A 25,852-nucleotide genomic window follows, 5' to 3' on the forward strand; every position below is an offset into this window, starting at 1 on the left:
GGCTTTTTTTTTAAGCTTAAACTCCTTCACCCTATCCTTTAGATCATGATATAATGATCCTCATCGATAATTTCCAAGTTTATACAAGTCGATGGCCTGATATGTTGCCTTGATTTAGTTCCTCCTCTAAAATTTACTCTATCCCACGAACGTTTACTCTATCCCACGAACGTATAGACATATGAAGTACTAAATATAGACTAAAAATAACTAATTACATAATTTGACTAATTTACTGAGATTCAACTAATTTACGAAACCAATGTCGTAACACATGCAAATGACGAATCAATCAGACTTAATAAATTCATCTTAATAAATTCATCTCACGAATTACCGACGGTTTCTGTAATTTATTTTTTTTATTAATACCCAAACACATTATACGGCACCTAAAACTTTACACCTAAATTTAAACCAGAACTTAATTAGAGTTGCGTCAAGTAATACTACAAGGCCATGATGTCATGTCAACCTTTTTCCCCCTCCACAAACGCACAACCTTTTCCGCCGGGTTCACCGGGGCCGTACAGTAGCTCCCTCTTCCTGCACGGAAGTCGGGGTAAGAGAGGCAACGGCACGCACGACATGGAAATCGGAAAAGCAGCGCTCGAGTGGTCTCCAGCACGGGGAAATGACGTTGCCGGCCGGAACGGGGCGTCAGGCAGTGAGGCAGGCACGGCCACATCAAAGTCGCATCCGCCCGTCCACTGCCTGTCTAGCTACACTCCACGCGTACAACAAGGACCAAAACACTGAGACTGAGACAGTGGACAGTGGAGGAGGGAGACGGTGTAATGACGAGTGACACCATGATGGACATGGTTTTCTGCTACGGAGTGTCTTTACAGGACGGTGGACGACGGGACGGGGGAGAGGCACACGCAAAACAAGGCAGGCGAGAGGCGACGCATGATGAGCAGTCATCCTCATCGGGCACGCAGCAGGTGGCTGGCATGGTGGATCCCTAGGCGACGCAGTCGAGACCCAGGCAGCCTATCCAGAGGCTCCTCCTCGTCAGCCGTTTCTGCACAAGGGCCTTGTTTAGATAGCCACAAAATTCAAGTTTTTTCACTCTCTCTCCATCACATCAATTTTTAGCCGTTTGCATGGAGCATTAAATGTAGGTAAAAAAAATAACTAATTACACAGTTTAGTTGAAAATCACGAGATGAATCTTTTGAGCTTAGTTGGTCCACGATTGGACAATATTTACCAAATAAGACGAAAGTGCTACTATTCATCAGGTTGAAATTTTTCTCAATCTAAACAAGGCCAAGATTAGAAAAAGGAACAGCAACTTCTTATTACTATTGACAGTAGTACTAGATTCCATTGCTCTGACTCAGAGGAAAAAGAGAAAAGAACGCTGGCTTCACACTGAACCAGTGATGTGGCAAGGACTACATAACTAGGACTACTCAAAATGTTAATCATACTTGCTCCATCTCAGAATGTTAATATTGCTACCTCCATCCTAAAACAAATACAATTAAAAATGCAATCTGTATTAACATATCTACATTTTTACCAAATATGTTATAGGTAGAAATAGAAACATGACACTAAATAGATATATTATGAAAATAGTATATCATATAACAAATCTAATGATATTTATTTAATCTCATAAATATTAATACTTTTACACACAGTATAATTCAACAAACTTTAACCTCGTACGATGCTCAAATTGCATTCTTTTTTAAATGAAGGAAGTTTTTTTACTAGAAAAAAGTTAACTTATATAAACTTTGACCGACAAATTATTCAAAGAGTATACGAGTTTAGGATTTGAAGCTTGTACCAGTGGACTTGTATTCAAAGTGCTTTTGCAATGATATTGATTCTTTAGCGATTGACAATATATAGTATGATAAAATGGTCAAAAATCTACTATGATCGGATTTTTCATGACTAAAATACGGAGGGAGCGTGCGTGTTTGGCCAAATATCTATTACGTATGTTTTAACTTGTCCATGATGAATTTGTGCAGCAGCCAGCTGAATGTAGTTTTTGATGAGTGAAAATGAGAGGGTCTACTAGTACTAACCCTGGGCTCATGGCAGAGCATGTCGGGCGGGATGTGGTAGAGGTCCTGGTCCATGGCGTGGACGCGGTCGTGGGCCACCACCAGGCTCTCCTGCTTGCCCTGCTTCTTCACCGCGCCACCGTGGTCGCCCAGCCCCACCACCACATGTTGCCGCTGCTTCTCGTCCTCGTCCTCCAGCTCAAGTGTGGCGCTTTCTTCCCTCCACTTCACCACCTAGCATATACGAGCAACCCAACAACGACATTGCATCCGAACTTCAGTACAAGTAATAATAACATTAAGCTTTTTCACCATCTGTCATAACGGCTCAACACAAGTGTTTTGATGAACAAAAAAAATTGTATGTAGTCTATGGATAGTTGCAGCAACTACATCATCGATCACCTTGTTGGCAGGCTTGGGCGGCGAGGAGGGCGGTATCGCCACGACGAGTTGTCCGGCCTGCAAGGCGGAGTCGAAGTACTGGGTGACAGGCCAGTCGCCGGCGCCGACGTAGGCGTAGTTCCACTCCCCAAACGCCGGGATGCGCTGCCGCCTCGCCCGCGCCTTCGTCCGCGCCTACTCACAAAACACAAATCAAGACAAGGCGTCAGATGCGAACCTCACGCTATCCATCAGCAGCAGACGACCAAGACGATCTATGGGGAAGGCACTGATGGCTGGTCATCCGACAGAGGAGTGAGCTATACCTTCATGGCTGCCGGCAGCTCCAAGCGTTGTCGTAGGCTGATCGGAGTCGTGGGTCGAGGAGTGTGTCAACTGTGAGTGTGAAGTCAGTCAGGGGAAGCTGAAGGGCGAGGCGTGCATATTTATATATTTATTTATAGAGCAAGGCTTGGGAGAGCTACTACTAGTCAAGAGTGGTGTGGAGTGGGACGTTGGTTTGGTGTCCGTCCATGCCGCATGCCGGCCGCAGATGGGGTTAGGTGGTTGCAGGCTTGCAGCAGGATGGGCTCAGTCGTGCAGCGTGCGTGCCATGCCATGGAACTGTGGAGAGAAGCCGGCAACGGGGACCCCGGAGTCCCGGACGGACACGGTCCCCTGTGGTCGGAAGAGCGGAAGTCAACAGTGCGTCCTGCGGTGCAGAGCCCAGAGCGCGCGCTGCCGGTGCGGCCATTATGTAGGACAGTGGGACTGTGGCGTGCGTGCGTACTACGCAGGGCAGGCGCACAGCCAGCAGTGGTGCTGACCGCAGCGCGTGCCAGGCCGTGCGTAGGTATGGTCGGTCACGCTCTGTTCTGGACGCAGAGATCTCTGCTCCTCTGCGGCAGTGAGCAGCGTGAAGTCTTGTTGGAGAGGAAAGCCCGAACCGAAAGGGCGTGGGCGTGGCCGCGGGTCATCACCACACCGCTGCTCTGCCAGAACGGTCGAACGAAGAAGCTCCAGAACATGAGCAGGGCCGGCCAGGGTGAACGGCAGTGGCTGGCTGGCTCACGCTGTTTCCTCATGTTTGCTTGCTTGGACCTTGGTGGTTTCGTAGCGGCAGTCAGGGCGCCCTTTACTTTTTGACACACGGTGATTTCATCTTTAAATTTTAGGCTGTGCATTTCCCTCCGTGAGCCAAAAGCAAAATGCACGTGACATCGAAACATTGGATGAAAGTTTCGCAAAAAAAAACATTGGATGAAAAAAAATCCAAGAGTAGTTAATAAAACTCCATCACGAGAATCTATTACAAATTACAAACCCAACCTACTCTTAAGACTGCTTTTCTACACAACATCACCAGATCCTTGTTCACACACCAAAATGTCTTCTTGTACCTTCGCTGTCAAGCACGATACACACAACACATTACCGGACGAGTCTTGCAAAGCGTGTCATACAAACGACACATTAGTAAGGTCTCTTGAGACTCAACTAACAAGGCCTATGGGCTACCTTAGCCGGCCTAACCGCTCTGGAACATAATAGGATTTTGAGATAAAAAAACACATTGTGAAATATAATATAGTAGATTGGTATGTCAAATGTATATTGTCGATCGGTCGTCACCCTCTAGTCCTCTACATATTTATAGCTTGGCTGGTTTTTCCGTGTGAGAGTCAATCTTCAATTTATATGGCCAAACAAAAATCCTCATTATTAAATTCAATTGTGTCGTGAAATCAAAGTCAAAAATCAGTGTGAAACTATAACTTTAAAAGGTGACCAAATTAATAATAAGAAGAATATAGACATTAAATAGTAAAGAGTAAATTACACTGACGGTCCCTAATCTATGACGTTATTCTCATTCAAGTCCCCAAACAATAAAATTACATATCTAGGTCCCTAAACTATTTAACTATCTCATCCTGGTCCAAAACAATCATGTGATAGTCCTTTAGCTGACGTGGCACTTTAGTATGAAACTGATATGTGGATCCGTCACTCATAATTAATTATAGAGATGTCCCTAGGATTCTCACGTTGGTCCCAAACTATAAAATTACTCGTCTAGATCTCTAATCTATTAAAATACTATAATCTCAGTCGAAAGAAATATCATGATGCCATATGCTAGTAAAGTTGGACCGGGGACGCGCTGGGATTGGTGCTACTGTAAAATCTGTCCTAAGACGCCTCACTCGCTCATGGTGACATGGAGCAACTGGCCAACAACTTCGCGGGTATGCCAGTAAGCTGTTCCATATCACCGTGAGCAGGTGACGTGTCTTAGCAGTTAGCACACACTTGACGACAATGTCCGCCAATGCGTCCCCTATCCAACCATACTGACAGATGCATAATCTTTATTACTTAGATATACTTGGTGCTTCCGGGAAAAATATCATGTAGGAAAAGTATATTGACTAAGTTGTTGTGAAGTGAGAATTTGCATTGACATGGAAATCCAACCTTTTCTACTCAAAGTCTTGGAGAATTTTATTTTTGATAAAATGTCAAAATCAATAGCTCCACATACTCCTCAATGGTGAGAAAATTCCTACCAGATCCATATCTAGTTATTCATGTTGAAAACTTTTTACATAAGCTACTTGCTTTTGTATTGAGTTTTGTCAAGTCTTGTTGAGAAGTTTATCATGCTCCCAGGATCAAGATCACGTACATGCCACATATATATGTTGTTTCTATACTGGAAGTACGCAGAAACATGCCTCTTATTTCTACCAAATAAATACTCCATGTTCCAAATGTGATCTCTCTCTAATATTCTTGCAGAAGGTACATGGGCTATGCAAAAGTATTGGAAAAATGATGACGAGCACATAAAGATCATGTATAAAAGGAGGAGGAGGAGGAGGAGAAGAAGAAGGAGAAGGAGAAGAAAGAGAAGGAGAGGAGGGATGAGGAGAAGGAGAGGAGAACGGAGGAGAAAGAGACGAACAGGGAGGCGGGTAGGGGAGTGAGAAGAGGAGAAGGCTATGTAGAAGAAGCAAGCGAAGTGCACGAGTGAGAGGACGCACAAGGCGGATGCCAAGAGGAGTCGGGAACAAGCTGTTCCGCTGCCCGAAGAAGTGAAGATAAGTGGACAATGAGCAGGAGGAGAGGAGAAGAAGGAGGAGGAGGAGGAGAAGAAGAAGCAGAAGCAGAAGGAGAAGAAGAAGGAGGAGGAGAAGGAGAAGGAGGAGGAGGAGGAGAAGAAGAAGAAGAAAGAAAGAAAGAAAAAAAAGAGAAAAGATAACCATGTTCTCGAAATAAAAGTTAGAGAGAGATGATTCATGTTAAGGAGTATAGAATAAGTCTATCATCTTTTTCCACACACATGCATATCTTGATCTAAGAGTGTGGCATTTTTCTCCATGGATCCGAGATTTATCTTTACAACATATGCAATGCGAGTATGCTTTCATATCAATTTTGTCACGACCCAAAGTCGTTCCAAATAAAACTTTTTTCGAGAACCTCCTCGATGACCTTGCATAGTCCCTCTTAGCCAAAGAATCACCACATCATCCTCTCTAAAAGGTTCCTAGTATTCACTATTAGGGCAAGGACTCCAAATTCGCTAATCAACCTCACCGATTCTCCCTAAGCAACCTAAGTCAACTAGGAGTCAACCCTAGCAAACCAGCGATTCCTTTAATCCAAGAAAGAATTAATCTTTTCTGGAAATTTCTTCGATATATATTAATATCCAAAGCGAAACTATATAATTTCAGTGGTGTATAACCTAGTATATATCTTTAATCAGGCCTTTAGTAATCTTTTTTTCACTACACTTATCAAGTCACCATGCAGTAGCGATCGGTGTTGTATGTTATTTTATACTCCCCCAGTCCCAAATTATAAGGTATTCGAACTTTTTTGGAGAGTTAAAGAATCTCAAGTTTGACCAAATTTATATAATAAAATAATAATATTTATGATATCAAATAAGTATTATTAGATTATTCATTGATTATATTTCCATAGTATACCTATTTCATGTCATAAATCTTTATAATTCTTTCAATAATTTTGGTCAAATTTGAAGTGTTTTGACTAAAGTTGGAATGACTTATAATTTGGAATGAAGGTAGTAGTTCCGAATAGAGGGAGGCCGAAGGGGACGAGAACGCAGAGGAAACTCTGCTTTGTATATATACTATATAAGAGATTATTTTTATTGAGGACAAAAGCCATTTTTTAAGAGAAATTGAATTGTCCAACTCGCATTATCTATTATTCCTCACAAATTGAGCTAAACTCGACAAACATATTCTACTGCAAGATGTCTAGACCAATGCATCCCATTGGAATTATTCATTTATTTCCAGCGTTTGCATGAAGCAAATTGAAACAAAGCCTTGATCCAAGGACTCATCAAGCCATTATGCAGTCTTCCGCATATCCTGGATAATCGCAGACACTGTGACAATGCCAAATTGTAGTTCTTGTAAGCATCACTACATATATACTGTATATGCATGTGAAAATAAAACCAAAAGCTAAACCTAGGCCTTGTTTAGATTGAGGTTAGGAATCAGTATTTGGCACTGTAGCACTTTCGTTTGTATTTGACAATTATTGTCCAATCATGGCCTAACTAGGCTCAAAAGATTCGTCTCGTAATTTACAATCAAACTGTGTAATTAGTTATTTTTTTTATCTATATTTAATAATCCATGCATGTGTCTAAAGATTTGATGTGACAGAGAGAGTGAAAAAACTTGCAATCTAAACAAGGCCCTATCAAAACTGGGATTTACAATCACGTCAGTACCTCTCAGTCCGGACGATGTCACAGTGCCATCCAGGTTGTTTCTAGCAATATTTCTAAATGCAGACAATGTTTGAAAAAAAGATCATCACTCACATGATATAATGTAGCCGTACATGTAGAAGTGCTAATGATGTATTAAATTGATATATTACTCACAGTTCGGTCAGGTTGCCAACAATGACAAGGGAGAGGACTTCCAATGGAACCGTGCCAGTCAGCATATTCCCGTTTAATTCCCTGTGCAAAGAAGAGCCAAAAGTTAAATTTACTACATAAAATATATAATTGAACAGCACTAGTATGATCTTTCTCGACTATTCAAAATACAGTATGCGAATTTAGGAGCAATGACATACAAGAACTGTAATGTTTTGACGTTGCCAAGGGAGGCCGGAATAGCGCCGCTCAACGAATTCTCTTGAAGCTTCAGTTCCCGAAGGTTAGTCAGATTGCCAAACGATGATGGTATAGGCCCCGTCAGGTTGTTCTGGTACAACCTCCTGGAGAACACCATTATTCCATTTATGTGCAATTTAGAAAATAGTAGTCAAAATTCAGGGTTGTCTTATGAAAGGGCATATGAAAATCTTGTTAAAAGGTTGATTACAGATATCGCAGCGTGCTGATGGAACCAAGCGTAGATGGTATTGGGCCGGTAAGCAGGTTGACCCAGAGATCCAAGCTGATGAGATTAGTCAGGTTGCCCAGTGTCTCTGGAATCGAACCGTTCAGGCGGTTGCCATACAGCTCACTGCAAACATGCATGGAAAGTACATGTTCAGGAAATTGCCATTCTATGATGCTTTCAGTAATTGCTTGCTACAGGTTATGCGATTCATACATGTACTGGAGGTTCTCAAGTTCTCCAAGATCTGAAAGCAGAGGGCCGGAGATGCCTGCATTGCCCAAATCCCTGCAGGAAGCAAGAAACAATGACTTCAGCCTGACAAGGTTTTTAGATAAGTACTGTATCTTTCAGTCCTTAGTGGTTAGATGCAGGACTAATTTACTGCATACGGTCTAATGATGTTTCAGAGATTCTGAATTCTGGAAAGGTACAAATAGGGATGATTATACTTGCTCCCATAGGAAATTAGAAAACTATGCAAATCTCGTAGAGGGAACAAATAGAGAGTGCCATACACACGGACGACGGAGTTATTGTTGTTGCAGGTGACATGGAACCAGGTGCAGGGATTGGCAAGCGTCTGATCCCAGCTCTTCAGCACATTGCTTGGGTCCTTCCATGCCAACCTTTGCTTGTACAGTATGTCACCTTCAAGTGACAACAGCATGCATGTTTCAGGAAAGACTAAGATTGAAAATAGCGTCTGCTAGTTGATCGGTATACCTTCAGTGTTGCAGCTTGCAAATGTTGCAAGAGCGAGAAGCCCGGTGAGGACTCCTGCTGCTGCAAATTGGGCCGCCATTGCTGCGAACCTCAGAACTGTTTGCCACACAGATGGTGGAGAGGGAGGCTTTTTATACACGATTCTATGAATAAATAAAAGGGATGGCTGTTGAATTAATTTGTCTTGATCAGTCTGATTAACATTTTTTTCCTTCATTGATTCTTCAGAAGTAAGTTTTGTCTAAAAATTCTTCAGAAGTAAGTTCTAGATTAGATTTGTCAATTGTTACCCCTAGATTTCTAGTCAATTGTTGTGCCTTCGAGTAAGTGCTAGATTAGATTTGTTAACATTATCTCTGACCAAGTAAAACTTCACCTTTTTTTTCGTAAGTCGACGGAAGGGGAGAGGATCCCCCACTTGATTTCATTCATTCAGAGTGGCCTCCGTAGGCCTGATAGTCAAGGTACATTTTGGTTTTGCGCAAAGCGCTTACATACACACCATCGGACTCATGTTTTACGTGGCGTTTGCTACCACCTGGCACAAAGTGTTCGCAACCTCTTTGTCTGCTGTGTTCAATTGTTTATGATGATGATACGGCTAAGGCTGCCTGGCGTAGATCATCCAACTTGTAAAGAAATGATAATTGTTTTAGAGACAATTGCACCATATATCCCTGAGCTTGTGTGAATTTCTCAAGTGGCCCTTTAAACTTTCTAATTAGTTTCTCGTCTCCTTGAACTTACACGGTTATCACACATAGCCCCTAAACTTGCAATCTTGCATCATTTAACCTTACACCCCTAAACTTTGCTTCTGTTCAAGTCCTTCAGGGAGCTAGCTAGGTGAGAAACCGCACAAGTTTAAATGAGGCAACCGTGCAAGTTCTTGGGTGCTAGGTGTTACACATAGGAGAGACAATCAAGCAAGTTTAGAGTGACTAAGGAGAAATTTTCTCTATGTTTTTATACTAGCAGCAAAGCTGGATGTTGGACAAAAGAAATATTTGTTGGGAAAAAGTTGCATGCCCTTAAAGTGGATTTGTTGGTACAAATAACATTAAGGAACTTGATTTGAAAGAAACATGGTGATTCGTGCAAACAATGAATGGGGACTTTAATTTGTACCGTTTGTACATGTTTACTGAAACTTTAATTTTTCATGAATTCATTTTATACGCTATAAATAGGTAAATAACAACATAAGTTCTTTAAAAAATATATTTTGTGACAACTGTCAAACCGGCACCAGTGGGCTGAGATTGAGCCACTCAACTCTGGCCCCCAATGATGTGGCTGAATCATTAGCATATTGTATCAATTTGACAGGTAACATGAGCCACATCCCTATACTCATAAAATCCAGTCTACATAATTTGTTCATGCATTTCTGTTTTATATTATGTGGTCTATACTCACAAATCACTAGTCTTAATTAGGAACCAAAGCTCAAAAACTTTTAACTACTTAATTTTCTAGACTTTTAGAAGAGTTACGTATGTACATGGGTCAGATGTGTTGTGTTGTTAGACAGCTTCATTTTAAAGTACACGATTGAAATTATTACGTGGTAACCTCGTAGCAAAAAGTTTCTTTCAAAACAAAGGCAGATAGTACACTCGACAATTATGGTATTTCCTATGGATCCCATAGCAAATACCATGATTCTTTGTGGGACCTATAGCAAAATTTCCCAAAAGCTTCCCACAGGCTGACTTTCGGTCACTAATGCTTAACCCATAAGGCAACATTTGGCAGTAAGTCAGCTTTTCCATAGATCCTTCCAACAGCACGTGAGTTAAGTCCTGGAGTCAAAATGTTTGAGTGGAGCATTTCTTTTATCAAAGGGTGAGTGGAACTTTCCTAACTATATTTCTTCCTACATATAATATTATACGTCCGAAAGTCAAATGAATCATTTTTGTTGATCCAGACCTTAAAGCATTTCTTCACATTTACTGTTCAGACCGTTGGACTCATTCGGAAGGATCATGAAGTGCACAAAAATAACCTTGTCCGACAACCGGAGTAGTGTCGGTGTTTTGAGAACCGACCAGTAAATTTATCGCTGCGCTATTTAAGGGATTCTATGGTCAGCACCCAGGACACAAAAATGATTTATACTGATTTAGGACGAAACTCTACGTCTAGTGCCAGAGACCTATGAGTACGTGTTCCTCAATGCCAAAGTGCTCCAAAAGGCTTACAACAGGGGGTATACAAGCTACAGTCCGACTGGAGGGAAGAGTTTGAGGAAGGGAGAACCTATCGTAGGAAGTCGATCGACTTCAACCGGAAGTCGATCGACTTGGAGTCCATCCTTTCGAAAGAAGGACTGGCTCCCCTTATATAGCTGCGGGGGCTATGTTACATGCAGAGTAAGGGTTCTCCTAGCCCGAGTGGCTAGGAGCCCGAAGGGTGGAGAAGCAAGCGTGCTTGTTAAGTAGTCCGTCTGGACTTGTTGTCGTGTCGGGGTATGGTCGTCTTCGGCTTGCTCCTTACGCCAATGCGTGGCATACGGTGGCGGTACTGTTCAGCGCAACGGGAGTTGTGGTTGCTCACCAACTCCCCTGGCCGGTATGGCTTGCTTTATGTCATCGTGGCCTCTGTCCTGGCGTTCTGCTTCTTTGAGGAGAAGTCGTGATGTCACGGGGAGAGTGGCTGTTCCATCGCGGGCTGCCTGCTCCCGGGGTCGGGATCCTATTACCCCGACCTCCTGAGGTCGGATCGGGGGCAAAGGATCCGGTCAGAGTGGGAGAGCTGACTCCCTGTTGTGGTCCCCACATCGTGGTGGGTGTGATCGTACGTCCGTCCATCGGGCTGGACGGGATTTGGGTGGTGCTGAGCCACACGGGGGGTGACGTAGCGATGCCCTGGTGTGGTCTTGTCTATCAGCAGGGTGCTGACCGAGGCGACGCTCTGCCCTATGTCCGAACTGTCAGACGGGCTGCCATCCTCCTTGTACTTGGTGGGGGTGTACGCGTGCGTGCCTCGTCTGGGCAGGCGTACTATGGCCCCGTTCGCTTCGCTGAAAAAACAAGCCGAAACACTGTTCCGGCTGATTTGTTGTTAGAGAAAAACATTGTTCCAGCTGAAAAAAAAACAAGCTGAAAAGTACGGATTATAATAGAAATGAACAAGGCATATACGTGTCTTCCCTCCTCTCGTCCTTTCCTTCCTAATCAGCTCTTAAAGCCGTGCTTTGGGGTATCCCATTTACATAACTCCGACAATTAGTAAACACGTGAGACTGACCTTTCAAATTGTCTACTACAGATCAAGTTCTAAGTTTCATGCACATGATGAATGAGCACACCCAGGCTAATGGACAATTATTGTTTTATTGAAATGTGTGCCATAGTTTTTTTTTTCTGTGATGCTCTGTTCTTCCAGTTGGGAAAGTAAAATTAAGGTGATTACAGTAAGAAACTAACTATTCTTTCCCATTATTTATGATTTTATTATACATCAAGACTTTACTATTTTCATACGGTAATCCGTGCAATTATACAGATGCAGTTGTGGCATATGCTGAATCCAAAACATTTTGGATTAAGCATTTTGAATTCTAGAGTATAACTTCTGCTACGTTTGGTGGTACAATGAAAGGAAGCATTTGGAAGTGAGAACTATCATTTTGAATCTACTTCATCTTCGCCATCGTTCAGATGCTCCTTGAGGCTCTGAATCTGAGGTTGGCCATTAACATTCTCCCAGATTGAATCAGTGCTTGGCAACTCGTATCCTTCCGGTCTCAGTGACAGCGCAAACTCTGGTAGATCAGGAACCGATTGAAGTGTGCTGCGCCAGGAAAGTAGTGAAATTACCACTAGAGCAAAACAATAAATATGAATGATATAGGTTGTTCATCTATGTTCTTGAGCCTAATTCAAGCAGACTACCATTTCAGTTTTCAACATGCTCTGAATATTATTTTTGGGCAAAAGCAATTAGAATCAACAAACAACAACCTTCCAACTGTAAAATTTGCCATTTCAGATGTAGAGTTGGTCCTAGGATCTGGGGATTTACCTATTCTTGTTTTGCTCAAACAGATGCCCATGCACTTGAAACTTCTTGTAAGCGACATCTGGAATTTTTCTGTGCATGTTTTTCATGACACCCCAAGGAGGAGGTACCCTACGTACAATTGAATAAGTAAAAGATCCCGTCAGCACATATTTTGATTAATTTAACGTATTAGCTATGTTGGAGTAGTAATGTAGTATCAGACCTTGTGACAGGATTTGCCAAGCAGAAACTCAAGCAAGCCCTTTTGCTGTCTGAAAGTAGGTCATTAGCTGCAGAGAGGCAGCAGACTGCGCTGATATGGTTGGCTGGTTCACCGCCCTTGTCGAGTACGAGACCATGGTAGTAATATGCTACAGCCTGATGGGCAAGATAATAAATTAACATCAGAAATTCAGTCTTGTGTATCTGAAGGGATTATATATGTTGTTTCTTCAGACAACCTTAGCCTCCATGCATTTCCACTTCAGGAACAGCAGAAGCTTCTTTCCATACGAGTCACTTGTATCGCATCCTGACAGACAATAGTGAGCCTGAGCATAAGTAGCAATATTGTTAGACGCTGAAATAACTGAAGAAAATGTCAATTGTAGGACTGTGTTATGCAATACTGACCTGAGAAAAATAACTAACTTGCTCACAGGCTAGCCTCCTCTTTACTGACAATGTTGCCTTTTCACATTCAGAAGCCAAGCCAAGCTGTACTTCTACACACTGTTTTGTGCAGTTGGACAGTACAAGCTAATTACAAATTCAGCACCATGATATCAAAAAATATATATATAAGTATAACAGGTGAACTTACCTGAGCCAATGCCTGAATTGAGATGGCCTCAAGCATACCCTCCTGCAAATAACTTGGAAAACTCTTTCTGCAGTTGAAAGCACAAGGTATAGTAAGCACTTACTTAAAGGAACATTCAGAGGTGATAACTTCATACTTCTCCTGGCTAATATGCATTGAAGGGTGAGTGCATACTTGACTTGTGCAGGTATTTGAACAAGTATGCGATGCACGGAATAGTCTAAGCATCCCGACGCCCTCAGCAATGAATCCACAACATCCTTCTTTGCATCTGCAGAAGTAATCACAAAGTGTCATTTCCCCAATTTTTTTTTTACCATATGCGACAAAGTATTCATGAGGAGATATAGTCCTCCTTATGCTGCTACCAAAAGAATTCATGAGGACGAAGTTTCCCCAATTATTACTAGTAGTAACAAAACAATTTTTGATATCTACTGCAAAAAGATGAACAGACCTTCTGATACCTTCCTTTCACCACCAACTTGACTGTTCTTTGGAATGAGTAATAGATTAGCCTCAAACAATGCAAGCATGGCCATCATGTGGACCACTGAGAGCACCTCGTACCATGCACTCGCCAAACAACACTCCTGAATAAGAAATAACCTCTTGTAATTCAATCAGTAAAGGCATCCAAATAATAACAGGAACTAAAATAGCAAAGGTGTTGCCAAACTCTCACCTGGTCATCGTCTAGGGTCTTCCATCTGAACTGTACTGATGATTCAAGACGGCTCTCTGTTCAGATCAATCAAAGTTTCATTATAACTCTTTGAGTAATTAACCATGAAGATTATACAGAAGAGATTCCTCAAAAAACAAAGAGATTATACAGAAGTGAATAAGAAAAAGTTGAAACCTTTCATTGTTAAACCAAGAACAACTGGTAAGTACTCCTCTAACGCATGTTGCAGTTCTTGAACAGCTGATACGTCCGCAGAATCTTTTCATAGGATGAGGTCACCAATTAAAACAGTAAATTAGAACCTTTTACAACAACCAAGTTCTGCTGGTGAGCAGAGCAATAGTATAGTAACCACTAAGGATGAAAACGGTACGGAAATATCCCGTACCGAACCGTATCGTTTTCTACATTTAATCCGATCGAATTCGTATTTTCGGACAAATTCGAATTCGGTTCGAAATTCGGAACAACAAATTCAAAATCGGAACGAAAATGGTTTAGACATTTTTTCGACCGTTTTCTACTTTTCTACTTTTAATTCGGAATATCCCGAATTCGAAATTCGGTTTCGAAATTCGGTTTAAACTTTAAACCAATTTTGGTCCACTACAAGTCCAACCTTAGAAAAATTATATCTTTTTCATACGATCTCAGATGAAGATGATTTTTATATGAAAATTGTAGCTCTCGACGAGATCTACAACTTTTTAGTTCTTAGTTTTTTCATTTGATGTCTTGAAGATGTTCAAAAAAATTAAACAAAGTCAGCGATATATTAATCACGTACAAGCGCTTGTTGTCTAAAAAAAATCATATCTTCCTTATATCGTGTCGAATGGAGATACTTTTTAAGAAAGTTGTAAGACTTGTTAATTATTATGTACTTGTTAATTGTTATGCACTTGGTCCTACGGGTTAATATTCCGTATTGATTTTTCGTATACCGACCGTGTTCGACATAATTCCGCTCGAATTAGTTCGTTTTCGAAATTTTTGATATTCCGTAAGTTCGTGTTCGTTTTCGTGTCCGGCTTTATCGCTTTCGTTTTCGTTTTCGTTTTCGTTTTCGTATTCAAATGTAGAAGTAGAAAACGGTTGAGAGGTTTTCCGACCGTTTCCGACCGTTTTCATCCCTAGTAACCACAGATCAGTGATGAACTTACAGATTTCTTCAGCCAGCGCAACGACATGAGCACGGAGTGTGGAGAGGCGATCGACGAGATCCTTGGAAACTATTCCCCTGAGTGGATGAGCTATGTCAGAAGCCACCGGTATGCGGATGGTGGGCACGAACACAGCAACGTCCTGTATGATGCTCCGGCGCTTGCGCCCTTTCCCTCGTATGCTGTACTTCTCGGGGATTGATGGACCACACCCCATCTTTACATTTTCTGAGTAATAGTCAAATTCAGAGGAGTGGAGTTACCATCAAATGTTCTGAAATAGCATTTGGAACTGACTGAGAATTAACAACAGTAGGAATCAAATGAAGAGAGCAGAGTCACACAGAAAAAAAAACAACTGAACTATGAATGCAGTGAACACAGAAAAGAACTAAGCAATGAATCAAATATACAAAGTTCGAATACTTTCAGCTCGGGAGAGTCAGCTAAACTCGAGCTCATCATGTCATACAACTTTGAAAATCATATCAAAGAACTCGACAGTATATTAGTGTCCTGTACCAAAATCTCCCTAGTAAATAATTCCAGGTATTTCAAACATGTTCTGGTCTTGTGGATCTCAGCCCCCACACTCTGAAATACTATATGGCAACTCAACTGAACCAAAAGTATACGTTCAACAAAGATGAACAGAACAGATCGCCAGAAAAGGGTTTAGCAAAAGCAGCAGCCAAGATCGATGAGCATCCTATCCAAGAATAATCAGTCAATCAAGAACATGAGGCACTCACTTCCCCAGCCCAGTGTACTTACAGAGTGACCCAGCCAGGAAGGTTGTTGGAACCAAGAAGCCTGACGACGAAGTTGACCCTGCACTGCACATCGGTATAAAAAGGTCACACACCACAGGACCCCCGGCTTTATAGTTGGCGAAACGGAGGGCAAAGCGAGACAGGGGTTTGCGAGGAGCAGACGCGAATGGCAGCGGTGGCCCGGCTCTGGTCAGATCAGAGAGAGATCTTGGCATAATGTCATGTAGATACCGAGGAGGGAGGAGGAGCCGAGGACGGGGAGAGAGAGCACATGGCGAGGCCACAGGAGCGGCACCCGCCTCCTCGTCCTCGCCCCCATGTGGAGCTTGTACTGCAGCGACTAAACTATGGCCACCGTCGTGGGAGGAGTGCAATCGCCAGTGCTATTAAATTCAGAAGTATCAAGGGCGCGAGACTGCGAGATAACAAGTTCAACGTCTTGTTCAGAACTGTCTCTGGCGCATAGTTGAATCTCTGGCCACCTGGCATAATATATTTTGTTAGGTTTTTATAGTGGAACCTATCCACACGTTTAAGTCATCAATTTCGTATAAGTATTTGTATTTTTCTAAATTTATTTTAGTCTTGAGTGCATGCTTTCGAGCAAGGTGAGATCCTAATCATGAAGCGAACGGGTTTGGTCACCGCTCTGTCAACGCCAAGCGTGTTTGCGATAAAGACCTACGAGGCTGAGCCCAACGCTTCCAACGTCGAAGCGCTCTTCCAGGGCGGCAGGAAGGAGTCGCACCGGCAGTAGCGGAAGCGTAAGCCACCTCCCTAGGTTGTGTCGCTGCCCATATCCCGGTTGTCTACCATTTGTGTAATATCGAAATTTGTACATATTAGCTAGGTTGGTCTTGCCCATATATAGTTATAATCCTGTAGACCTCCAGGGTGTTCGTCAGAAGCGCGTTGTGTATCAAACTTTCTACCTTAATACAAAGATGCGTCTAACACCCTAAAATTTGCTACTTTAGAAATGTAGTTAAATTAATTTAATTTTGAATTTTGTGCTCATGAAATATAAGAAAAAGAATATTTTTTATTATATTAAAATTCATCATAAGGAGTAGCAACATAGTTGTGCATACATGCCGGTGCATTTGATTTATTTGGTTGAGTAGTTTTGATTAAAATTTAAAATGGTTTAAATTGCTTTTGGGAATGAGTTTGAAATTAGCTTTGAAATAAAAGAAAAGAAAATTTAAAAATAAAAGTGTTTAAAAAGTTATAAAATTTATTTTTGGAAAGCTTACCAAAAGTTCTCATTTATATTTGAGTGAAAAGTATATTTGAAAATCTTTTTGAATTTGCATTGGTTCATAATTGAATTTGGTTTTAAAAACAAAATAGAAAATGATTTGGAAAATAGAAAATCCCCTCTCTTCTCTTCTGGCCTAGCCGGCCCAGCTGCCCTCTCCCCGGCCCAGCTGTTTTTCCCGCGTGATCCAGCACCCTTTCTCTCCCTTCCCTCCTGCGGCCCAGCTAAGCCCGACAGCAAGCCGGCCCAGCCATGAAGACTGAGCGGACGCTCTCCTCTCCCTCTTTGTTTGTCTGACGAATCGACCCCGTGCCCTCTCTCTCTCTCGGACTCATGGACCCCACAGGTTAGCCTCTCCCCTCCTTTCTCCTACCTCCCGTCACCGCGTCGGACTCCATCGTCGCTGCCGAGTCCGCTGCCGCCCCGACGCCGCTCGATTCGATGTGCACCCCACGCCACCGGCCCCATAAATAGTGACCTTGCACCGCGCCGCCTCTCTATCCCGCTCCAGAGCTGCAGTCGCCTCGCTTCCGAGCCGCAGCGAAGCCGCCGCCGCCATAGGAGATCCGTCACCACCTTGCAGTGCTGCCCACGTCGCTCCGTCCCTATAAAAGCCAGAGACTCTGCGCTACAACCCTAAGTGACGCCGCTGCTGTCGAGTTTGAGAAGCCGCCGCGCGTCGTCGGTCCATCACTGCCTCCGTTCTTGGTCTTGGTGAGTTCGCCATCATCCCCTCTCCCCCCGTGGTCTTCTCGTGTCAAATAGGGGACATAATCGCCCAAGCCGACCACGCCGGTGCCCTCCTCTGTTTTTCCGGCCATGCACTGCTGCCTAGGCTCACCGTCGGTCACTCCTCCCTCTTCTGATCTAATCTCCACCGTCCAGTCCAGATCCAACGGCCGACAGAGCTTGTTACCCCTTCGCCATGGCCTTTTGCAGAAACCCCCTCCATCTTTTTAAGTATAAACCCGTCGTCCCTAGTTTCTTTCCAAAGAGCCCCTGTCTTTCTTCAAAATAGGATCCGCAGTCCTCGGCTAGATTTAAAAATCAGATTTTATTTATTTTAATTCGAAAATTAAGTTTCATCTATTTACAAAATTACCACTATCTTCTTTAGGCCAGAAAATCTCTGTTTTAACTCTGATTTGATCTGTTCAACTTGCGTTAGGTTCGTAATTCCATAATCTACATGTTTATACTACTGTTAGATATGTTTTCAACTTTTAAAATTCAAGGATAGATTTAATCCATTAATTTATTAAAGAAAATCGTGTTTAATTCATATCTTCTACGTTTTAGCTCCGATTTGACCTGTTTAAGTTGCGCTAGATTCATTACAACGAGATCTACGCGTTAGTAACAATGTTTATTATGTCACTATTTCTTGAATTTTATGGTTTAGACTCTAATTTAAATAATAATTATGCAAATGGACTTTATCAATAAAATATGATTTGTTTTACTTTAGTTTTATAATTTAAATCTAAATTCGACATAATTCAATTTATATAAGCTTTTATATAGTTAAAACACATGAAGCTTATAGTTTTATATTTTTTCTTATGAGTAGATCTTTCGAAAGCCATTTTCTAAACCGTAGCTCCGATTAGCGTGCCTCTCGCGACTGTGTGTTCGTAGCGATGCGTAGAATCGTATTTCAAACTCTTTTACTTATTTTTCTATGATTGGTGTATTGTTCTAATGTAGATGTAATTGTATGCTATGCATGTATGTGTATGGATGTTTGTGTGGTGTTCTACGATTACGTCCGGTCGGTGAGATATACGTGGTGATCAAGAAGAAGAAGAAGAAGAAGAACGTTGAAGATTAAAGCTTATCGAAGGATCAGTGTTTTAAGGCAAGTATAACATGAGATCTTTCTTATTGTCCTGTACACCTTTAATCATTTAATTCATATTGCACGTGTCTACTTTAACTGCCACTAAAGATTTTCTAGTACTTTGTACCTTGTGCCTTGATTCCTATGGGTTATTGCATTGGGTAGTATGATGCTAGTGCTCAACTAAAGCCATGATCTTATAACTTGACTAATGGTATATACAATAAACATTAAAAGATGCTTTTGAGCAACATGGAATCTGGGGTCTAGAGCATTGGGCTGTTTTTATGGCGCTCTAGATTCCTCTCCCTAAGAACTTATCAGTAAGTGATCATTCGGGACTTACAGTACAGCTGTGTGCGCTACATAGCTTTGACTTTAGCTCAGTACGATGACCTTTTCTAGCTTGTTAGTGGTTATCTTTATTGGCGTAAGAATGACTTGTCGAATCGGATATAGGACAGCTTCTACTCTTATGTGTATAGCCTTGATGGAATTGTTCCAATCGACATGGGGCTCCTATATCTGTTTGTCGAGTGAATCTAATGGCCCTAACTTGTTAGACGAACCTTTGAAAGGTTTCATAGTGAACCCTGCCGACCTTCCTTGATAGTGGGGCAAGAGGCTGATCACCTTGGGCGAAAAAGTAAATCACAACTCACAGTGAAAGTATACAACCTCTACAGAGTGTAAAACTGGTATATTAGTCGTGCTCACGGTCACGAGCGGCCATGGAACATTTACGAAATAGATGATGAACACTAATGATACGGATGATAAAGATGCTCGTTAATGATTACTGTTTATGCTATTCATTATTCATGTTTACCTGATCATATGTTTATGGGCTTGCGATAAACTTATTGCTACTCCTATGCTAAAATTGCGATAATTAAAAGCTAATCGTAGTTAAACCAGTGTCAGCCTTTTGAGCCTCATGAACCCCATGTTATATTTGTTGAGTACGACATGTACTTAGGCTTGCTTTTTTTTGTCTTTTTTCAATTATTTGGATAAAAATTTTGGATGGGTATCAGATTGCTAGTCTGGAGGAGTTAGGCTTGTGATCAACCAGTCAGTTGTCCATGTGGAATTAGAGTCTTCACCCGAAGATCGGTGTTGTCTTTCCGTTGTTTGCTATCTAAGGTTATATTCTTTATACTAAGTACGTTATATATTAAACATTATCTTTTGATATTACTCTTATTTGTAGCTATATGTGAGATTTGACTTCCTGGGCTCACATATGGTGTGTATCTGGTTTTGTTCTTAAAACCGGTTGCTACAAAGTGGTATTAGAGCAATGTTGACTGTAGGACGCAAGTCTAGTTAGAACTGGACGTTCTAGTGTGCTTTCATCTATGCTTACTTCTTGTTTCTTCCATAACCTTGTGAATTTTTTTAACACTTTTGTAAACTAATTTTAAATCTAACATTGTTTTTTTTTCCAAATCTAATATTTTTGGCCACGTCTATTGCCATGGCGCAACAAAACACATGTGCCGCGCCATGTATGATGGCGCGGTGAGTGAATGACGGATAAAGACCGAGGACACTGTCCAGTGACGTGGCAGGGTCTGCCGCGTCACTGATCTTGCTAGGACTGTGACGCGCTATGAAGAAGGGCGCAGGGAGACAAAGCTAGGTATGGCCGGAGCATAGGCCTGCCCGTATGCCCTCTGCATGGCATCTAGGCCAGCTGCGGCATTTGAGCTACGTGCGGGTGCAGGGGTTCGTAATAACAACTGACACCTGTGGTGGTCAGGGCGTCAGCTTCTGGCCTGCTGCTGCTTTGAAGCGGTAGTTTATTACTGGGGGCCAGGTTAACAAGTAGTAGGTGCAGGAGTGACATGGATTTGTCTGAATTTTGATAATGTTGCTGGAACGGACAGATAAATGTTTGCCTACTCTACTGTTCTATTCATTTGATAGCTTAAACCCTTTAGTTTTTTCTTTTCCTAAATAAATAAAAAGGCTGCACGATGTCAAATTAATGATTTGTTGTGTGCTTACATACACACCAGAAAATTGTTTGATAATTCGTGATCCGGTATTTTTTTGATAGGACGTGATCTGGTATCTGTTGCACTAGTTTCAAGAATGGTAGACGCTTGAGCGTTGATGTAATCCATACCTTTTTGCCATTTTTTTGTGTCTCCTTGATGAAGAGGCTTGAAGCGCATCCACGTACAGTCGTGCAATAAAGGATGCACAGCGCACTACTCTAGTCGTGTAAGTGCTCGTATGCCACCGTAGCTGATTGATGCAGTTGAACAGTTGTCCAAACTACAAACTTCAACTTCCAGTTACGTGTATAATAATTAGCAAAGAAGTACAGATTAACTGAGTATGCTTATGAAGGTAGCCCCAGAGGCAGGATGTGAACCTATCTATAATCTACTACATGGGTCAAGAAAATATCTAACATTTAACAAATATTTAGGTAAAAATAATAACATTTATGATGCTAAATAAATATACTATAAAAATATATTTCATGACAAATCTAGTGATATTTATTTGGTACTATAAATATTGATATTTTTATATATAGTAAGTAAAGCTTAATATTGTGCTAGAACTCCATTCTTTATGGACGAGAATTCAGCGAAACATCCGGTACTAATGGTATATGCAATAAACATTAAAAGATGCTTTTTAGTAATATGGAATCAGGGGTCTAGAGCATTAGGCTGCTTTTATGGTGCCCTAGATTCCTCTCCCTAAGGACTTATCAGTAAGTGATCATCCGGGACTTACAGTATAGCCGTGAGGGCTACATAGCTCTAACTTTAGCTCAGTATGAGGACCTTTTCTAGCTTGTTAGTGGTTACCTTTATTGGCGTAAGAATGACTTGCCGAATCGGGTATAGGACAGCCTCTACTCTTATGTGTATAGCCTTGATGGAATTGTGTCATTCGACAGGGGGCTCCTATATCTATTTGCCGAGTGAATCTAATGATCCTAACTTATTAGACGAACATTTGAAAGGCTTCATAGTGAACTCTGCCAACCTTCCTTGGTAGTGGGTTAAGAGGCTGATCACCTCAGGCTAAAGGGTCAATCACGACTCACAGTGAAAGTGTACAACCTCTACAGAGTGTAAAACTGGTATATCAGCCATGCTCACGGTCATGAGCGGCCTTGGAACATTTACGGAATAAATGATGAACACTGATGATACAGATGATAAAGTTGCTCGTTAATGATATCTGTTTATGCTATTCATTATTCATGTTTACCTGATCATGTGTTTATGGGCTTGTGATAAACTTGTTGCTACTCCTATGCTAAAATTGTGACAATTAAAAGCTAATCACAGTTAAACCAGTGTCGGTCTTTTGAGCCTCATGAACCCCATGCTATATTTGTTGAGTACGACATGTACTTACGCTTGCTTTATTTATTTTTTGCTTTTTCAATTATTTGGATAAAAATCTCGGATGGGTACCAGATTGCTATTCTGGATGAGTTAGGCTTGTGATCAACCAGTCAGTTGTCCCGGTGGAATTAGAGTCTTGACCCGAAGATCGAAGTTGTCTTTCCGCTGTTTGCTATCTAAGGTTATATTCTTTATACTAAGTATATTATATATTGAGCATTGTCTTTCAATATTATCCTTATTTGTAGCTATATGTGAGATTTGACTTCCTAGACTCACATATGGTGTGTATCTGGTTTTGTTCTTAAAACTGGGTGCTACAATGCACAAATCTTTTGCATATATTGAGAAAAAAAATTAATGGAATTGTTCTTTTAGAGGTGGGCGACGTAACAACTGGCAGTGGTGACTTGGCCAATTTCAAAATATATTGCTCAAAATTTTGGCGGTACTTATATTTCGTATTGTAAACTCTTAGCATATATATTTTAGAAATTACACTTACTAATAATGAAATGTGTTGGAGAAAAAGGAAATATGTCACAAATTTCAATTTTTAGAGGGCTCACTCTAATTAAGCATTTAACATTTATCCTAAATTCTAAGAGATTCTAGGTGATCGTACAAGTTTATGTTTTCACAGAAAGATGATCAATAGTTTGTTGTGCGATACTTGAGTGGTAGCATATGGTATTGATAGGATTTTGCTCATGGTCTATGATGTAAATGTTGCTACTTAATTTTGTTAACAAATAGTCCAGATTGAAATATTATCTTTTTTTATTCAAAATAGAGGGTTAAAAATTTTCAATGCAAATGTTTGTCTTATGTAAATTGCAACGAATCAAGTATTATTTCAGGTTTGATTTTGATGTTCATATTGGCTAGATTATCCATTAATGATAGCGCCTAACTGGGCCTTATATGCACCAGCTCGCCAAGGTTTGGACCTTGTATGCACCAGTTCACCAAGTTTTTGTATTTATTTCAGCACTTTACAAGTTGTTGGACCAAAATGATAATATTGTGATGAAACCTCTCTACATTTGGATAAAAACATCTCTATAAGTTTCAGTACTACATGTCTCGATGTGCTTCCATGCAAATTGAGAAACTTAATGGCACAAATCTAGAAGCAACAGAATTGTAGTGGAGCAGTGAGTGACTGAGTGATCCCAAACCGATCTTAATGTTTTGTCTTTGGGTACAAAGCAATATAATAAAGAAACACAATATATATGCCCGTAGTGTTGACTTGCAAATATTTTGTACTATGGACGGTGTAATGTTTCTTTTTATAAGGTGCGTTGTATATGTTTGGCCAAACTATAAGACTAAATTTATAAAGTTATCTTGGTATTGTGCTTTTTTATCTTAATCTTACTAATCGGAGATTCAAAATGAGCCTCCACGTTAACCCACACGAGGCCTGTGCTAAGAAAAAAAAAATTAAAATTCTAGAAATTATCATAATAATCATACATTTAATTTGGTAGACTCCAATTATCATGACTGATAATAGTCTATTTTGTTCTCTATAAAAATTTCACATCTACTGTTATAAAAAATAATTAAGTAACCTTCTAAATTTTGCATCTAAATTATCCACCCCTGTCATTATAAAAAATAAAAATAAATCATAAATTTGTATTTAGATTATCCACATATCCAACTGTTATGGGTAATGAACAATAACCCCATCAATTTTCATCTAAACTACCCACCTCTACCTTTACGAAAAATAATAGAAGTAACCACTAAATTTACTTTTAAATTACCCACAAGTGCCATTAAGAAAGATAGTACAAAGTAACAATTTCATTTGTATTTAAATTATCTTCTACGTTTTAGCTCCGATTTGACCTGTTTAAGTTGCGCTAGATTCATTACAACGAGATCTACGCGTTAGTAACAATGTTTATTATGTCACTATTTCTTGAATTTTATGGTTTAGACTCTAATTTAAATAATAATTATGCAAATGGACTTTATCAATAAAATATGATTTGTTTTACTTTAGTTTTATAATTTAAATCTAAATTCGACATAATTCAATTTATATAAGCTTTTATATAGTTAAAACACATGAAGCTTATAGTTTTATATTTTTTCTTATGAGTAGATCTTTCGAAAGCCATTTTCTAAACCGTAGCTCCGATTAGCGTGCCTCTCGCGACTGTGTGTTCGTAGCGATGCGTAGAATCGTATTTCAAACTCTTTTACTTATTTTTCTATGATTGGTGTATTGTTCTAATGTAGATGTAATTGTATGCTATGCATGTATGTGTATGGATGTTTGTGTGGTGTTCTACGATTACGTCCGGTCGGTGAGATATACGTGGTGATCAAGAAGAAGAAGAAGAAGAAGAACGTTGAAGATTAAAGCTTATCGAAGGATCAGTGTTTTAAGGCAAGTATAACATGAGATCTTTCTTATTGTCCTGTACACCTTTAATCATTTAATTCATATTGCACGTGTCTACTTTAACTGCCACTAAAGATTTTCTAGTACTTTGTACCTTGTGCCTTGATTCCTATGGGTTATTGCATTGGGTAGTATGATGCTAGTGCTCAACTAAAGCCATGATCTTATAACTTGACTAATGGTATATACAATAAACATTAAAAGATGCTTTTGAGCAACATGGAATCTGGGGTCTAGAGCATTGGGCTGTTTTTATGGCGCTCTAGATTCCTCTCCCTAAGAACTTATCAGTAAGTGATCATTCGGGACTTACAGTACAGCTGTGTGCGCTACATAGCTTTGACTTTAGCTCAGTACGATGACCTTTTCTAGCTTGTTAGTGGTTATCTTTATTGGCGTAAGAATGACTTGTCGAATCGGATATAGGACAGCTTCTACTCTTATGTGTATAGCCTTGATGGAATTGTTCCAATCGACATGGGGCTCCTATATCTGTTTGTCGAGTGAATCTAATGGCCCTAACTTGTTAGACGAACCTTTGAAAGGTTTCATAGTGAACCCTGCCGACCTTCCTTGATAGTGGGGCAAGAGGCTGATCACCTTGGGCGAAAAAGTAAATCACAACTCACAGTGAAAGTATACAACCTCTACAGAGTGTAAAACTGGTATATTAGTCGTGCTCACGGTCACGAGCGGCCATGGAACATTTACGAAATAGATGATGAACACTAATGATACGGATGATAAAGATGCTCGTTAATGATTACTGTTTATGCTATTCATTATTCATGTTTACCTGATCATATGTTTATGGGCTTGCGATAAACTTATTGCTACTCCTATGCTAAAATTGCGATAATTAAAAGCTAATCGTAGTTAAACCAGTGTCAGCCTTTTGAGCCTCATGAACCCCATGTTATATTTGTTGAGT

The 25,852-nt window shown here is 40.7% G+C and overlaps 3 protein-coding genes across 4 annotated transcripts; all 3 read right to left on the reverse strand.

Annotated features, from left to right (window-relative positions):
• Nucleotides 1–312: 312 nt before the first annotated feature.
• LOC136482168 (uncharacterized) lies at nt 313–2,851 on the reverse strand. Its single transcript, XM_066479400.1, has 4 exons — nt 2,744–2,851; nt 2,439–2,612; nt 2,055–2,267; nt 313–1,027 (listed from the first exon to the last, which is right to left on the reverse strand). The coding sequence occupies exons 1-4, from the start codon at nt 2,747–2,749 to the stop codon at nt 968–970; spliced, it is 453 nt and encodes a 150-aa protein (XP_066335497.1). The 5' UTR covers nt 2,750–2,851; the 3' UTR covers nt 313–967.
• Nucleotides 2,852–6,606: 3,755 nt separating this feature from the next.
• On the reverse strand, nt 6,607–8,637 carry LOC136482167 (disease resistance protein BAK6). 2 transcript variants are annotated; one of them, XM_066479398.1, is made up of 8 exons: nt 8,555–8,637; nt 8,347–8,479; nt 8,045–8,116; nt 7,811–7,954; nt 7,560–7,703; nt 7,360–7,440; nt 7,204–7,256; nt 6,607–6,849 (listed from the first exon to the last, which is right to left on the reverse strand). In XM_066479398.1, the coding sequence occupies exons 1-8, from the start codon at nt 8,631–8,633 to the stop codon at nt 6,812–6,814; spliced, it is 744 nt and encodes a 247-aa protein (XP_066335495.1). In that variant the 5' UTR covers nt 8,634–8,637; the 3' UTR covers nt 6,607–6,811. The 2 variants fall into 2 exon arrangements, with proteins under 2 accessions (XP_066335495.1, XP_066335496.1); XM_066479399.1 differs by lacking the exon at nt 7,204–7,256.
• A 3,320-nt stretch (nt 8,638–11,957) lies between these two features.
• Nucleotides 11,958–16,441, reverse strand: LOC136482169 (uncharacterized). The gene is made up of 13 exons (XM_066479401.1): nt 16,177–16,441; nt 16,014–16,075; nt 15,240–15,467; nt 14,251–14,334; nt 14,074–14,129; nt 13,846–13,981; nt 13,563–13,659; nt 13,389–13,455; nt 13,199–13,297; nt 13,027–13,116; nt 12,789–12,943; nt 12,587–12,694; nt 11,958–12,355 (listed from the first exon to the last, which is right to left on the reverse strand). Exons 3-13 carry the CDS (start codon nt 15,454–15,456, stop codon nt 12,187–12,189), a joined length of 1,278 nt encoding a protein of 425 aa, XP_066335498.1. The 5' UTR covers nt 15,457–15,467; nt 16,014–16,075; nt 16,177–16,441; the 3' UTR covers nt 11,958–12,186.
• Nucleotides 16,442–25,852: the final 9,411 nt, after the last annotated feature.

Source organism: Miscanthus floridulus, chromosome 9 (assembly GCF_019320115.1).
Source record: "Miscanthus floridulus cultivar M001 chromosome 9, ASM1932011v1, whole genome shotgun sequence".
NCBI classification, from domain to species: domain Eukaryota; kingdom Viridiplantae; phylum Streptophyta; class Magnoliopsida; order Poales; family Poaceae; genus Miscanthus; species Miscanthus floridulus.